The 17,256-nt window shown below is 43.5% G+C and overlaps 1 protein-coding gene across 7 annotated transcripts in view; it reads right to left on the bottom strand.

Annotated features, from left to right (window-relative positions):
- Positions 1-950: 950 nt before the first annotated feature.
- mgat3b (beta-1,4-mannosyl-glycoprotein 4-beta-N-acetylglucosaminyltransferase b) overlaps positions 951-17,256 on the bottom strand; it is a 70,970-nt gene continuing 54,664 nt past the window's right edge. For all 7 annotated transcript variants that reach the window (XM_041966254.1, XM_041966277.1, XM_041966262.1 and 4 more), the window contains 4 exons: positions 15,554-16,031; positions 12,763-13,421; positions 11,126-11,408; positions 951-10,935 (listed from right to left, as the gene is read on the bottom strand). In XM_041966254.1, the coding sequence (XP_041822188.1) occupies positions 10,438-10,935; positions 11,126-11,408; positions 12,763-13,421; positions 15,554-16,031 (1,918 nt within the window). In that variant the 3' untranslated portion in view covers positions 951-10,437. The remainder of the gene's footprint in view (positions 10,936-11,125; positions 11,409-12,762; positions 13,422-15,553; positions 16,032-17,256) is intronic.

The following is a 17,256-nucleotide window of genomic DNA, read 5'->3' as shown; positions in this document are numbered from 1 at the left end:
GGATATGGACCTGGCAACTGGCCCTGTTGGTTAATTGGCTGCAGACAGCACTCTGCCCTAGGGACATGAGACCGGGTGGCAGCACCATGCCGGGTGCCAGTCATCTGCCAAGGCCGTATTGTTGATGTGTGTGTCTGTCTGTGTGTATGTTGTGTGTCTGTGTGTGTGTATAAGCAATATGGTGTGTTCTGTCAGTTAGTCATTTGTCCTTTTTCAAGGACAAGATGGACGGAAGGCGGAGGAAGTGTTTGTGTGATATGTGAAAGGACGAGCAGGATGCCTCCTAGTGGTCATTGTGTGAGGACAGGCCAGTGTGTGTGTGTGTGTGTGTGTGTGTGTGTGTATGTGTGTGTGCGTGGACACGGCTTCACTAAGCAGCAGCAATTAGCCAGACTGTAATAATTGTCTTAATTAGAGACTTTTTTTTAGTCTGGACCAACACATTTCTGCTTAAGTCTGTAGAAGAAGTTTCTGTGGTTTTGTCCTCCACATTTCTTTCCATCAAACGTCCTGGATTAAGTTTTTAATTAGCAGGTCTCTCATTTTTGGATAAAATGTAATGTATGACCCAATTTGAACCTCAAAGTCCACTTAATTTTGAGGTCTCTGCTCACAGATGTTCTCATTTTATGGCGGAAAGATTTTCTTTTCATCAGTGTCACAATCCGTTCCAGGAGGTCTGTTTTGCACGTCCAGTCTTATTGTCTGATGCTGTTTAATGAAGCTGCCCGACAACAAACACCAGCGACTGAATCAGCTCTGATGAAACCTGGCATTAATAAGCAAAATCATAACCCTGTTTAACATACCTTACATTGCCTGACTAGTTAACAGCTACGTCTTTTACAAATAAACAGATACATCCCCCATAATTATATATATATATATATATATATATATATATATATATATATATATATATATATATATATATATATATATATATATATATATATATATATATAAACAAAAATAAACAAAAACAAAAATAAAACTACATCCGTCCAATAAGGTGCAATTCATAGTTATACAGGCAGAAGTACTATCTGTATTCGGCATGCAACTCAAATAAAAAGCTTTTTTCCCAAAAAGAGATAATCATCTTTTTCTTTCTTTCCTTTTTTCTTTTTTTGACATCTTTGTCCGTTTGGAGGAAACAAAAAACAAACAACAAACACTATATTAGTGATAAAGGAGGGGAAAAAAGCAGAGCACAAAAAAAGCATCAAACCAGCAGCACTTTGCTGTCAGACAGACACAGAACATTAAACAAAAGATGAGGGCAAAACTGGCAGGGTTTTTTTTTGTTTGTTTGTTTTTTTTTTCTGTATGCTGGGCTCCTCTTAGGTTGGGGCTCTGGCCCAAACCGGTTCTGAGTGGCTGAGCGATGACAAAAATGGTTTTTGGTCACACAATGGCGAGCCTTCATAGCGATCACATAACAGCGAGGGCACAAACAGAGCGGCTACAGTACTCTGACTGTTTGACCAGAGGACATGGCCACAATCAGACCACAGTAAAAAACAGAGGCGGTACTGTGTGTGTATCTGTGTGTGTGCATGGATGGATGTGTGTGTGTGTGTGTGTGTGCTGCGAGTGCTATCTGTCATGTGGGAAGGTAGGAAAATGAATCATGAATAAAACCTTCACAGGGAAAACAAACATATAAAAAAAAACAGCCAAACAAAAAAAGCAACTCAAGTGGTTATGCGATGCTGTTAAGGTCACGAGGAAAAGATGATGTCATCAAAACAACAGACAACAAGATGGCCACCACAGTATGAAGTCCCCTTTACAGCATCAAAGGAGGCAAAAGACCCGTGAGGTGGAGTGGAAATCTAGCAGTAGGCTGAGACAGTGCTCACACACACACACACATTCACTCACAAAACCGGCTTAAAAAGACATTAAATATCAAGCTGCCAACTGGATGAAGTTACAAAAAAAAGTACAAAAACAAAGTTAAATAGAAAAACAGAGGGTCAAAAAAGCCCATCACCCCTCCCTCTGTTCCTCAGACTTCCACCAAAAACAATGTTAAAACCTTTAGAAGGAAAGACATCGATTGACTTCACACAAAGCGTAAGTGCAAAACAAAACCAAAGGAAAGAAAAGGGGGAGAGGCTGTAAGTGTGGAAAGTCTGTGATTGTAACGATCCTTCGCTCCCTCGTTCCATCTGTCTCCGTTTCTGATTGCGGGGAATTCAAAACCCTCCGGAGGCTCGCTCTCACTTTCCCTCCATTTGCCATTTTCTGACCCCGTCGCCCACTATTTCTGCCTCTGTCTCAGCTCAGGTCAGGTCAGATTCTGAGCACTGCAGGTCAGCTCACGTTACGATGAAAGATGATGATGGAAGGAACAAGCACACATTGCATGGACAGGAGTATGTGGACGCCTAAAAATTACACCCATACGAGATTGTTGCACATCTCATTCTGAAATTATGGGCATTAATCTGCTGCTGTAATAGCCTCGACTAGCTAATTTCTCCCATTTAGCAGTTAAAGCATGAATGAATTTGCCCCAAAGGTATTGGATGGGGCTGAGATCAGGGATCTAAAAGATCACTATATGCTGCAGCATTACAGGCCTTGAAAACATGTTTGAAATCAGCTTCTTACTACGAGTGATGGGATCCTACATGAACACATTCTTTTCTGCCAAAATGTGAAGTTTTGGTTATTTCACATGTATGTGTTCTATTTTTTATCTTTAATTTTTTTCTGGGCTCTTCCACTGGTCCTGATCCAATCAGGATCTAGGCACGTCTGCTTCAACATGTGATGACAGGTGAAGGTGTTTTGGTCTAACCACACCCACACAGTCCTGATAAAGCAGATTAGAGTTGCTGAGCATAAAGGAAAGGTTGATCTTAGGGAATGCCTTTATTTGCTCTCTTGAAACCACTCACGTCTGCATGCGCCGAACAAAAACTTTAGTTTGCAGTTTTGTGGGAGGCTACGTGCAAGACAATTTCCTGGACAGTTTCCCAAAAGTTGAACTATTCCTCCAAATTCTCAATAAATAGTGTCTGAAACTGTGATTGTTGCACGCTTTAATATTTCCCACACAGCCATGAAAAACAATCAACAGCAAAATGACACAAAATTGTGTTGTCCACATACTTTTGGCCACACAGTGTAGCCTCTCACACACAAAGAGACACACATCAGCACTCATGCCTTCCCTTCAGTTTCTGACGCCATTTGATCTGCAGCCAGGTGCCGGCCCGCCTGCGTGGCCGACTTTTCACGTGCGCATGTGTCACTGTGTCCATCTGTCTCTGCAGCGCCACGCTGACTTTCATCTTTCTGATCTGCGGTGTCACAACATATGGACTCCTGGACCGGTCTCGTCCCGCACCCGCCCCGAAGCCAACAATCTGTCCTGGAACACATTCAGACGTGTTATGAGTCCTGACTCACAAACACACACCTCTCCTCTTCTGCTGTGATAAATAGCAGACTCACCGGCCCGACAAAACGTGACATGCTTACGGAGGAGGACGTTCCCGGTCATCAATGTTTCCACTATTTCATATTCGTCCGAACCGCTGCTTAGTTTGATCTGCTTCTTTTGCTGATTGGAGCTCAACTTCAACGTGCGATCGGGAAAACTGTTTTCCATGCAACTTTATAACGTGGGCTGGCTGCTTCGTTGCAACAGAGCTGGATGGCGCCCAATTGATTTACTCATTAAAAAGAGCCATAAACAAAAGGAAAGTTTTAGTTTTCTGTGGAAGAATTCAACATTGTGAGGCTTCCTGTTTCTCACCAACACTTTTTCTTCCTTGCTGTAAAGGGTTACCTCATCCCAATGTTCTCACTTACCTCTGCTGGTATTTAGCCATGCAGATAGTTTTGGTTTGATTTGGCCTGGTTTTCAGATATTTGCCTTCATCCCAGTACAATGGTTTTGTGTGTAAAGTGAAAAGAATATCTTTTGCGGTCTTAAAAAATGAAAAAGTCAACAGCAACGTCTCGTTCAAGGAACAGTGTCTCTATTACTGTGAATAACCCACAGAAAATGCAGGGACTTTGGCAGAAAGTAGTTCCAAGGAAAAGCAGAAAGACCCTAATGTCATTTTTCAATGCTGTAAGCACCATGAATGAAATTCCATTTATCTGTGTATTTAGAGGTGGCAGCAGAAATGTCAAAGATGGTTGTCACAACATCTGTGCAATTAAAACCAAACCTGAATACTGTAGCACTGGAGAGGAGTGGTTTGTAATTTGGGTGAACTGAGCCCTATAATATTAACTGTAGGTTTCAGTCTAATACTAACAAATCCAGTCCTGAAGTCCAACTAAGCACACAAAAGTAGGTTAAATACTTGCACTTGTTTTGGGCAATGCTTGTGGTTAGCAACACCAAGCACTTTCCAATCAGCGCTGACACATCGTTGCAGCTGTTGGAGTTAATGTGATCGCTCAGCTCGTGGAATGCGAATGCTTTCCACTGCTCACTCAAAGAGAATAACAACATGTTTACAGCCAAGATGACAACAGCAGCAGCTTTCTGCTGCACGACAGGAGGCATGTGCTGGTTCCCATTTCAAAATCCCACTTTCAAGAACTTCATTTCTCGGTTTAATTTAAAGCTCCATCCATCGAGATCTTTCTGCAAAATTATAACTTCCAAATTTATGAAATAAGGATTCAAAACTTAGGAAAAGAATCTTTTTGACACACGCTTTTTCGTAAGTCTCTAAAGGATTAATTTAGGAACCACAGAAAGAAAGAAATAATTTCAACAACAAAGTCAAAAAGGGGCTCCAGTGAAATGACCCTCTTTTCTCCGCACCCACACATCCTCCTCCTTGATTTCCGGCCTGCTCACCGCTAATGTTTCTTGGAAAAGATCAATCGGTGGAAGCCACAGGGCTGGCGGGAGGCCAGAGCCGTGAAGGCATGTAAGCCCTATAGACAGACAGCCAGCCGCTGCGCAGGAACAACAACAGATGGGGGGTGATGGTGGTGGTGGGGCAGCGCAGCCCTGGAGACGCACATCTGTCTAGGATACACACATGTGCTGAACGCTATAAAACATGTGTTGATGATTAGTGTGTGCGGAGCAGTAATGGCGGGTTTGGAGGCTGATCGTAATCGTTTCAGACCGATGTTTCTGATTAGTGTGACTCCTCAAAGTTGTCTCATGTTGGGATATATTAAAGGGGTGCTTCACCAATTTTATACGTACTCAGTTTACTAGTTCACATCAGCCTGTGAAAACTGTTTTCTGTGGCTCAGGAGGAGCTTTGAAAATAACCCTGATGACATCACTGTGACATCATCTGGGTTATCTCATTTTGGGCTTGGAAACTGCAAATTTCTAACAGAAAGCCAGTGTGATGAACTGTTGGTATGGACTTTGACAGACATTTAGGAGGAGAGGAGGTGCAGCAAAAAGATGCTGTGGAGTTGCATTGTGGGAAATGTAGGATCAAGTCTATTTGGACGATAGCAAGACAGCTTGTTCCTTTCTCTTATTTCTCTCAAACATTCATGGAAGCGCAGCACTAAATCACCTTTTTAAACCTTTAGGTACATGAATCATATACATTTTGATCATTGTACAAATTGACCATTGTTGTTGTTGTTGTTCCATTATGCAAAAGTCAGGGAAAAACCCCCTGACTGGCTGATATGTAACAGTTAAATAAATACTGACAGTGGCTAATATACTGAAGTTTACTGTAGTCTGACTCACACCCTCAGTTCAGACCACTCCCGACTAGAGTCAAACATTAACCTTCCAAATGGGTCCAAGTTTGTTTCCCGTAGCTAATATCAATAACTGAAAGGAAATAAAGACGGTGCCGAGCTGTTTCCTAGCAACGCAACTCCAAACACGCAGTGGAATCGCTCCATCTCGTTCACAGTTTTGCATTTTAAAGTTAATCTATTCCCTCTGTTCCAATCACCTGGAGCAAGCAGCCACGTTTACTGCAGATTATTTGTTGGCACAGAGCCCAAGAATGATCAAATGAAGAGAAGAGGTTTGTTTCTGCGGTAAAATGTTTGACACCCCTGCAAAAATGTTGAAACTGCTGTGATTAAGCGATAACATCCTAAAGGTATATTGTGTTGATAGGCTGCAGCTATTTCCCTTCCTAGATGTTATTGCTTTATTGATTTTGTGATAGAACAAAAATGACAGCATGCACGATTGGTCAGACAGTCCAGTAACGTGAATGTCACAGGTTTGTGTAAGTGCTATCACATCAGCTGAGAGGATACAATCGCCCAAAGTGTCCCCGAGAAAGATAGAGTCCCTCCTTCGTGGATATCAAACACTTTCAATCCGTTATTAGCCCAATGAGGCGCCGCGCACGCTGTTTCAATCGGTCAACATCACAGCCTCGTTTCCACTTTAACTGTCACCGGTTTATGGATTTCCTTTTACAGGGATGATGAGCTGCTCCTTTCATTTGGACGCTTTTCATTTCATCTCAGCGATGACTTTTCCCTCATCAAAGTGAAAAATCAAAGGCGTTCGGTCAGGCTTATTCCCCCCCTCCACTCCGCGTGTCATAATCGCGCTTCATCCAATAAGACTGTCACTGGGAACAGGATTATTATGTGTGTCACCATTCTGCAGGTCTGCAGAGCTCTGACATTCACTGAAGCCACGAGAGCATTTTTTCACTCAGGTCAGGTTTTGTAAGTAGAATTAAGTCGAGAACAGTTCTGTTATTTCTCCGGTTTCTCCGATCATCCTCCCCCTGCTCTCCCTCACCTCTAATCCTATTGGTCTGTTACCTTGGTTGATGACCTCAGGCTGTTAGGGATCTCAGGAATTCATCAAGAGGATTGTTGTCATGGCAATAACAGGGCAACAGGCAGGCTGAAGTAACCCTGGCTTGTCTTTCAGCAGGCCAGACGCCCTTATCTGGCATGAGTCACTCTGCCTATCACACATGCTCACACACACACACACACACTCACACACACACACACACACTCACACTCACACACACACACACACACACACACACACAAATGACTGTAGAAGTGCAAAGCATACCTACATATATGCAACACACACACACACGCTTCACCAGATGTGCAGCCTGATTGCAGCAGGCTAAGAGTTGGGAGTTAATGCTGCTTAAATGCCTCTTGGCTGAACTTAAACACACACCCCAACACACATTGCTGAGATGACGTTTAGCCATGAAGCACACGTCTTGGTTTTTTTTTTTTTTTTTTGCATGTGGTGGCGTGTAACTGAGAGGACAAGCTTACTTATCACCAAACAGACAGAGTGAGTATGCACATGGTTGTGGTTTGAGGCCTTGAGGTCAGAGGAGGCTTGTTTGCTTTTTTTGTACCATCAAATTAGACACTTTGGTCAGCTTAATGTTAACTGCTGACACCAGGAAACAGTCATCGATGCTGTTTTTGCTAGAAAAGCTCAAAAAGTATTTGTTTTCATTGATTCAGGAGGAGGATGTGCTGCAAGACTTGTTTTAATTACAAAGCTCGGACACAAAAAACAAAACAAAATGATTTACACAACCATCCATTTCAAATAACTGCCTGAATTCATGATTCAACATTGCTGAAATATAAAAGATCCACTCTGTTAAAGTGTTCTTCCACTTTCCTTTACATTTCATCATCTGTTTCTTTTTTGTTCTATCAATCATTATTAATCACTACCTTTCCAAAGGGCAGAAAATCTAATTTAGCAACGAAAAGCGTCACATCCAGCATTATTGTCGTCTCCTCCTGTCGTCTAATGTCAAGTCCTATTTAAAGCGTGTTCCTCTGCGGCCCCTCTGGGGTTGGATGGGAGTTTGGCTCTCCACACCAACACCAAACCCCTAACAGCTGCCGCCGCAGACCGCGCTGCCATGGAGGCAGCGGCACAGACCCGACACAACTGTCAGAGGCCTGTTGGCTAATCTGCTTTTCCTAGCATGAGCTCACAGCCACGAAGAGCCAGCATGGTGATGGACTGACAGACAGAAATGCTCACGCTAGTTTTAGATAGATAGTCTAGATGAATAAGTCCAAATCTTACAGATTCCATCATTAATCAGAGGCTTTTCTCATACATTGTGCAAAGGGACTAAAGATAAGCAAGGAGGTTGTAGTTTAACATCTTCCTCAGGACGTTTTGTGTCTCCATTCCAAGAGAAAATACAGCTACAACATTAAACTTTTTCCTCCAGGATTGAAAATCTTCTCAGTCCTGTCCTCACCCCTCAGCGACTAATCAAGTTTACTCCCAGACTTTTTATTCCTCTTGAGGAGCTGTTCGCATTGAAACAGCGAGGAGCCTGAAGCAGAGGTAAACAGTATCTGCAAAGCTCAGACAGCCGTTGAAGTAGCAGATGGTGGGTGCAGTCAATGTACAATTAAAGGAAAAATCAATGAGTTTACTGGTTTTGATTGGTGCCTCTCCGACGCATGTTTAGCTCCCTTCCTTCCTTAACGGCTGCTATGATACCCGCGCTCTCGACAAGAGCGAAACCCGCCGGGCCTCAGCCCACATGACACGCACCCACAGAGAACAGAATGCATGCCAAACTGTCCACAACATCGCTGACTCCTGCCAAACGATTTGGGGTGGGGATGTAGCGAGGAGGCAACAGGCATGAACGCTTCATGCCTCAGTGTTCAGATGACAATGATCTGTGGGCTCAGGGACGGTAAAGGCTGTTCTGTCCCGTCCTGCAGAGACAAGCTCAGAGAAATGAGGCAGAGAGAAGATAAATACACCTCCATTGTTGTGAGGATTAAGAGGGAACTGATACACACCCAGAAAGGCAGTGTGAGAGCCCCTGTGTGTGTGTGTGTGTGTGTGTGTGCGTGACGGAAAGTTTGAGGAAGAGTTGGAGATTTTAACATTTTGATGAAAGAGGGGATATAATTCAATTCAAGAGAGAAAAAATATGCCCGCTTAATGAAGATTAAGAGTAAACCCATACCAGACAAAGAAAAAAAAAACAGACAGTGGCATGAAAAACAGAGAAAGAAAGAGGACAAGAGAGGGACAGAAAAAGCCTGCAAGAGTCAATTTCAGACAGCGGGTGATTGACAGCTGCGCAGAAAGAGGAATATTTAACCGAGGGGACCTACAGTCAAGCGCTGACCTCGTCTGATCGCTGCAGCTCCTTGCCCGATGCGAACCCACCCACTCATCCTAACAACACCCATCCCGGCTCCTTTTCACATACTTTAGTTTCCAAGGAAACAAAGTCATCTCAGCTGCTGGATAGACTGAGACACAAAACTGCAGGGTAATCTTTCCCCAACTGGTCCCGATTGTTCTCATCGGACAAACAATAACGGCGAGTTTCATCCGACGCCATCGACAGAGCATGATTTATTCAGAACTGTCTGCAAGCACTGAGGGACACGCACACATATCCTGCACACTCATCCCCGCGACACTCGTGCACCAGCAGACGCTTTGGGAAAAGGGAACGTCGAAAGAGCCTCCTTTTCTTTCCTTCCCGTCGCCGCTCTCTTCCTCCCTCATTATTCTCCGCTCTTTCCTGCCTTCTGTCTCGCTTGCGCTGTTTTCCCATCTCGCCGTCTTTCTTGTGTTCCTCGTCCCCCCCGATGATTCTTTCTCATTTTCTGTTTCCTCTCACTGATCTCGCCCCCCCCCCCTTTCACAGCAATATGATACAAAGACAGAACACACACACACACTTTTTTTTTATATAAAGAAGCACACATACAGGCTAAGGTGCATGTGATGAGCGTGGGTATGAGAATGAGCTGAAACATCTCCATCAAGTCATTCCTTTTCATTTGGCAGTGGGTACTCCAGCGGGGTTTAAATAGCATTTATAATTTTCTACTGAGACCCAAAGAATAACATAATATCTGAATGAGTGTCTGTTTCTGGCAGGAGGTCACCAAATATGACAGGAAGACATCTGAAGGCGGAGGGTGAAGTGGGAACATCGGTCCGTAAACTTTAAACACAGACAGAAACAAACAAACAAACAAAAAAAAACGATCCTTCACTTCCAAGTGTCTGGTCTCCACAGGCTGTGAAATATCCGGCTCTTTACTTTGAAGCGGCCCTTTGCTCTCAGCAAGCTTATTGGCTCGGGTGAAGAAAAGGAGGACAGGAGTGGGGTGACAAAAAGAGAGATAGCTTGGCTCCTCCCCTAAAAAGGGAGGAATGAGGAAATCTATGATTTTGTTTATCCAGTGGTTGTATCCTCTGTATGATCTCTCCTTAAAATCCATGGTGGATGTGATTCAGTGTTCCCTTTTTTGACCCCAAAATAATTATTTTTAAGAGATTTCAAATCCCTGCAACATCAGTGCTGCCTGGTGGAGATACATGTAGTATCGCTCCAATGAGAGATGTAGTTCATCAGTACCGTTCTGCCCCCCAAAACTCAGTGCTGAGGCCTCCGCTCAGGCCCTACTAGTTATTTCACTCATCTGTTCCTAGCTGAACTCCTATCCCTCACTCGGTCTGGACACTTTGCTGTAAGGGTTCTCCAGGAGGTAGTGGTACCTGTCATAGTGCTCCAACATGTACTTGGGGGCGTACATGTGCTCTTTGGGGTCCACAGGGGGATATTCCTGCAGGGAGCCATCGAACCAGCCCCCGGTCCTGATCAGATCGCGGATGTAGTTGAGGTCACGCTTGTCCTCATAGTCGCCCCACCGCGGGAAGTCTCCGTTCTGCGCCGACACCAGCTTGAAGTAGATCCCTTCGGGCGTGAAGCACCAGGAGCAGTGCCACCCGGCGAAGTGGAAGGGGCTGCCCACCGACCACTGCACCAGGATGTGGCCTGTGTCGTTCTCGTACTTACGGAAACCCGGCATAGTGTAGTATTCGCGACGGCGGAGCTTGATACCGTCGCCGTCGTAGACGTCGTGGAGCATCCCCACCGTGCAGCCTGAAACCACCTCTAGAGAGCCGAACTGCTTCCAGAAAAATCCATACAGTGACTGGATGTGGGGAGAGAGGAGAAGAAGGCAGAATTATAAACAGATTGCATGAAATATGTTTAACTTGTTGCATTCGTTCTTTCCAAAACCTTTTCAAAAGACAGAGCAAAGAAAGCCGCTCGGACCAGTTTCATTCATGACACGCTCATCACACAGTCTTCCATGCACACAAGCTCCATATCGCTGCTACCTTGCGCATGTGGATGGCAAAAGGCTCTGTCCAGCCATCGAACAGCTTGAGGAAAAGAAGGCCCTCGTGCGCTGGGATTTCATCTGCGTCGTTGATGACGAAGACGTCGTCCAATCTGGTGCCCATCACCCTGGCCATGCCGTTGTGTGTCAGGAAGGTACGCAAGTAGTCGTCAGCGATCCAGCCGTCCTGCCGACCGCCCTCCGGGAAGTGGTCAAGGAACACGTACAGGATCTTGTGACGTATGTAGTCGTACGTACCGTTGAGGAGGAGCCGCAAGAAACTGTGGAAATTGTGGATATTACAGACGCCATTTAGTGGATTCTTCCATCCACAGAGAGTTACAGTGCAGTACCATTCCAGGCAGCCATTAATTTCCATTCTTATATTTATATATATATATATATATATATATATATATATATATATATATATATATATATATATATATATATATATATATATATATATATATATACACACACAGTTAGTAGACTCTCAAAGCTTAATCCCTGTTTAAGTATAATCCATCACAATGTCCATAAAGATTTTTTTTCAAGGTTAGATTGCTGTTCTTTAGTAATGCAGTGCATATTTCTAAAATTAATCTGCATATAGAATTTTCTACCACCACTGGTGCAACAAAGCAATATTTTGATGATGATGATTTTGATTGGGATTTTTGTTTGCACCTCATGCTTTACTAGCACTTGCACCAAGACACTGCATGAGCACACGGTCAGTTCAATCCATGTTTGTGCTGGGTTCCAGTCCTACGTAAATGGAAATTAGCATTTGTTGAACTCCGAATCGACACACGTTTCAGGAGCCTGCTTATTGATTTTCATACTGTACGGAGCAGAATGGAAACCAATGGCAGCAAACAGTAGGAAAAACGCATCCAGACTGTGTAAAATGCATTATGATCGGCGAAATGCTGCAGCACGGATGAAGAACAACAAACACCAAAGGTCCCTGTTTGACAAATGATGCCTTTCAGAAAGAAAACCCACTGTCCATACACCAAACTGACTGGGAAAACAACTCAATTAACCTGCTGAAATGCATGGCAAAAGAGACTGTTCACCGAATGTAGCCGCTTTCATGCAGTGTCACATCCTATGATTGAACACACCAATCTCTCCCTTCAAGGCTGCACGCAGAGTCAATCATGTCGCTCTTGTCATAATCTGCTGTAAAATTGCACCCGAGGCATTTCATGTTGTTGCCAAAGGAACTTCACTGTAATTTTTATTCAGCACGCTGATACTCAAGAAGCATGAAGGTTGGCTGTAAACAAAGATTGTAAGCTGTAAATGGTAACCGCTCAATGCATCACCAGTGTCACAATTTAGCAAATACTTATGAATATGAAAATAGAGCCTCAAACAAATCCCTTAAAACTAACCCGACGACATGACCAGGGTTTTATGATATACATATACATAATGGATACAAGCACATGACTGTGCTGTGCCACAAGTCCCAACATCGTATAATACTTCTTCAATCCAGCTGTTATACAGTCAGGCACAAACATCTTCTGATGGCCACACAGCGGCACATCTTGTTTAAATTTACTTCGACTTTTGCCTTCTATAATCGCCACACACCAATCCAAAAATATGGCGTCTTACCTCAGAGGCCGTTTCTCTCCGTAGGCAGTAAAGTTGGATTCACAAACGATGAACAGATCAACGGCTTGGGCGAGCTCATGAAAGCGTACATGCAACAAGTCAAACTCGTGGTTAACGTTGATGGCGTTGATGACCCTCCGCGGGGTCTCTCTGGGCGTCAGCCGCTCCTTGGTGGGCAAATTGGAGTGGTACACCATGGTGGGAACCCCACAGTAAGGTCCGTGCCACCCTGGCCGACACACACACTTGACCAGCCGCTTCCCGTTGCCCCTGGTCCTGGCCTTGGCTCTTGGAGCTATTGAGGTCTGCTGCTGGAATTCCAGAGGTTTCCGCTGCCCAGCAGTCCCAGCTCGAGCACCTTCCCCGCCCCCGTTGACCACAGCCCCCCCTGATTTCCCAGAGTACTCCTTTGGGGTGGCCACCTCTGTCCCCTGCCTGAAGCAAAGGGCTCCAGCTTTGGTTCGGACAAAGTAAGGGGTTTCATCATCTTGAAGCTGGTGGGTGCGGATGTGGAGGTCTCCCATAGTTTCTACAGGGTCCAGCAATTTCTCCTGGCCAAACAGCTCCATGTGCTCTTTCCCAACCAATGGTACCTCTGCGAGGTCAGGCCCGGCAGGGTGGCTGGGGTTACGTGGCTTCAGGTTACCTTCAGCTATGTTCTGGAAAGACAAACAAGAAGCTGATTATAATATAATATAATATAATATAATATAATATAATATAATATAATATAATATAATATAATATAATATAATATAATATAAATTTAAAATAAATGCTGGCAACACACACATTTTATTGATATTGATTAACTTAATTATAAGAGGAAGATCTTGAAGTTTATGGCTTTGAGCTGCACACATTTTGTAATCTTCACTGGATTAGTTTGTAAAGTTTGAATATTATACTAACATCCAGTGCATTTTTAATGGAAGCAGTGTTTTCTGCTATTGTCCACTTTTTCAAATAACACCTATATATCAAGTAACACATGGAAACTCCAAAGATTGACTTCTAAAAGATCATAAAATCATAATCATAAAAGTTCTTATTTCTTGTACAAACTGTGTGCTCTGAGATGTGCTCTTGGTACCTTGAGGCCAATTTCAAAGTTCATGGTACCAAGCAAAGAAAGAACTCCAGTCCCGTGTCTTTGTGGATCAACAGACAAACCAGTCTTGAAATGTGTAAAGAACACAGAATTATTCAAATACATACATCTGTCAACAGGTAAAAGGAACTGAATTTAAAGTGAAGTGAAAGTGGATTATCAGAATAAAACATTGCATTCAGGGTAATAATGCATACTTGTACTTAGTACTTATTAATTCTGATTAGTCCTCAGTTACAGCTCCTTCTGCAAATAATTTTGCTTGTATTTACTATATTATGGCCTGGGCCAAAGCTTGTCTTTGTCATTGTCTATAAGTGCATATGAACAGAAAGTGGACCTTTGAGAAACTGGTAACGTTGTTAGTGTTTTTACTGTATCTTTAAAACTGCAGGATCTACATTTCTGGGTGTGTCATTGTGTAAACAGGTCAGGTTACTGTAGGCGCCTCCGTATATAACATCAAACAACATCATATGCAGGTGAATGAAATGAGGTCTGCAGATTGTGTTTAGAAATACCAACAACACTGCACCCTATCATTACACCCTCAGTAAATGAAAGCATTGGCTTCTTGAGAAACAGGTTTAGCATTGAGTGGAGACATTGCATCACGGTCCGACCTCTGCCGAGTGATTACGAAGCGGTTTTCTTGGCATCAAAGGCTTCGTGAACATGGACGTGGGAACTGAATGTTGGAGATTATTTGCAAAGTGATAAAACAGAAGAGGGCAGCATAAAAAAAATACAGTGCTAAAACAGGATGATATCAGGACGAGATGACAGAAGAAGAGCGTGATCAATAACGTGTGAGGTAATATTACATTAGAATGACCTCAAGAGGGTTATAAAAAATCTTGCCTCAAAGCGAACACCGGTTGTTACACTGCATGTCTTGTTTACATTTTCTCCTGTCATTCTAAAATGCATACTGCATATGACAAACTTCACGAAGTGGAAATTTGTATGTTTTGCAATTACATCACCACATACTCCTGAGGCATGATCGTAGAGACATATAACGCTTCTTTCTAGTTAAACAACTTCAGCCAGTCTGAGCTCTTTCAGGATAATGTACAGAATTCATAGGCTGAGCGACAGAAACACTGCATGCACCGCAATGCAATACAACAAAACAGCCCTGATGTAAACAGAAACTTGCTGCTTTTATCCAAGGCGATACTGACAACTTATCATTTGATGTGTGCAATGCTAATATGTTGTCAATCTAAGATGTATGATCCTGAAGAGATAAGTTGTTAAAATAGTGTGCATTTATGTGTTTATTAAACTATCCAATGTACATTATATGCAAAGAAAAACACAACCAATCAGTGTGCAACATGCATGCAGACCACATCAGTCCAAAAACTGTAATTGTGATTTCTGCTTCCCAAGGAGGACACCAAGCACTGCAGAATGCTACGTGTCAAATTGCTTTTTTATTACGTTGGAAAAAACCACAATGTTTTGAGCCCAAACTGTCTTTTCAGAGGAATCCTTGTTCAGCAGTGAGGGAGCGTCAAGGTTCCTGACACCTGACAAAAAGAGCAATTTGCCTTCGAAGCCTTCTAATCTTTCTAATGCAAGAATCGTAGAATTAATTGCAGGGTTTTTGTTTTGTCCTTTTTTGGGTCACTTAATATATGTACAGTTAAAGTAAAGAGCTACTAATCTCACCTCATTCGGAGTGTCTCCCCGCTGGTTCTCCTGTGGTTTCTGCCAGGGGTGAGGGGGCGCTGGCTCGTCCCTCAACCTCATCTCTAGCCCTGCGCTGCCAACGATTCTAACACCTCCAACCACGACGCCCTCAATCCCTGGACTCATCCCTCCTCCTCCTCCTCCTTCTCCTGCACCCTCTCCCCTTCCACCTCCTCCCACAGCAACTGCCATGGCTCTAGCTTTGCTGTCCAACTGATGGAGAACCGGTAGCGGAGGGGCCTCTTCAGGGGAGGCGGGGCTGATTGGGGTGGTGGCCACACCCTTCTCTCTCCAAAAGAAGCCGGTGACCATGATGAAGGACTTGATGTTGGGGTACGGGGCGGAGAGCTCACGCAGCAGGGAGACGTAGTGGAGGGCCTTGTAGTAGTGGAGGAAGGAGATGACGCACAGGCCCACCGTGCACAGCAAGAACACCCTGTGCCGCCGCATTTTCATCCTGGAACGAGAGGAAGGAGGAAATGAAGAAACCTGAGTCCGACTAATAACATCAGAGAACAATTTCCGTTTTGGAACAATCTTTTTATTCCCATCTGCACCTCTGTGGGCAAACCACAATTAACTTAAGAGTAATGACCTCCGGGTTGTTAAAAAGTCCCCAAAAACATTTTCTTACCAAAGCCACCCACTGGCTTTGGTAAGAGCAATAGTCCAGATAACAGGAGGAAAGTGTTAGCCCCCAAGTGCATGCAGCCAACTGTGTGCAACTATATTTCACCATTCACCACTTCCCAACTCAGTCTGTTAATTGTTTTCTCCTCTAATTAGAAGAAAGTGGCCAAGGAGGTGTAAAATACTTGTTAAAAGGAAAAAAAAAAATAATTTGGGATGATGAAGGAGCCTGGATTTTCAATTTACCAAAGCTGGAGTTAGAATGCAGCAAGTCCGGACACTAGCAAGTATATTTTCATGAACATTTGGGAGCTGAAGAGCCAGATATTTCCCTTCCCTCAGTAGTTGGAGGAGACCAAAACAGGGTAAAAACAAGAGTGAATATTGCATACGTTCCTCATGTGGATAGACATGTTTTTTAAAATAAATGCTAATTTTGCTCTGCATCTGCTAGTGATAATGTTTCAGTGTGTGTTAACAGGTTGTTGCCATGTCGCACAAGTTGTCACATCAGTTAATTCCTAGAATATAGATAGATATAGAAAACGGAAATAGATATATCCTACAAAACGGAGCCACACAGAGAATGAAAGGCCTGTCTGTGGCAGTGCTACAGCCTGGCTCTGCCCAGTGAGCTGTGCACAGTGTAATTCATGGTGATGATCATGTTGATTAAATGATTTGATTTACTTTGCATCCCATCATAGCTTTTTGTTAAGGAAGATGCAGGACAGAAGTAACGAGTGGAGAAACAAGTGAGCCGAGAGAAGAGAAAAATCGACATTGTCAGTGCATCATTATTTATACCGACTTTCATTCCAGCGGAGGATTAAAAAATGTGGATGAGAAGAGAGATAAGACACAGATGAGAATCCTTTATAAAGGGGTGGCACAGACCAATTACAGTTAATTACTTATCTAGCCCTGTTTGTACACGTCTGTCTGATCCATTTCACTTTTCACATTTTATTTCCTCTGTTACATAGAGCACAAAAACGGACTCAAAACACCTGACTTTTTAGTGGGATTTTGTTTTTAGCCAGTCCGGTCAA

The sequence above is a fragment of the Chelmon rostratus genome, chromosome 3 (assembly GCF_017976325.1).
Source record: "Chelmon rostratus isolate fCheRos1 chromosome 3, fCheRos1.pri, whole genome shotgun sequence".
In the NCBI taxonomy this organism is placed as follows: Eukaryota; Metazoa; Chordata; class Actinopteri; order Chaetodontiformes; family Chaetodontidae; genus Chelmon; species Chelmon rostratus.
The sequence above is the reverse complement of the archived record's forward strand: the minus strand, read 5'-3'. Positions and strand labels throughout refer to the sequence as shown.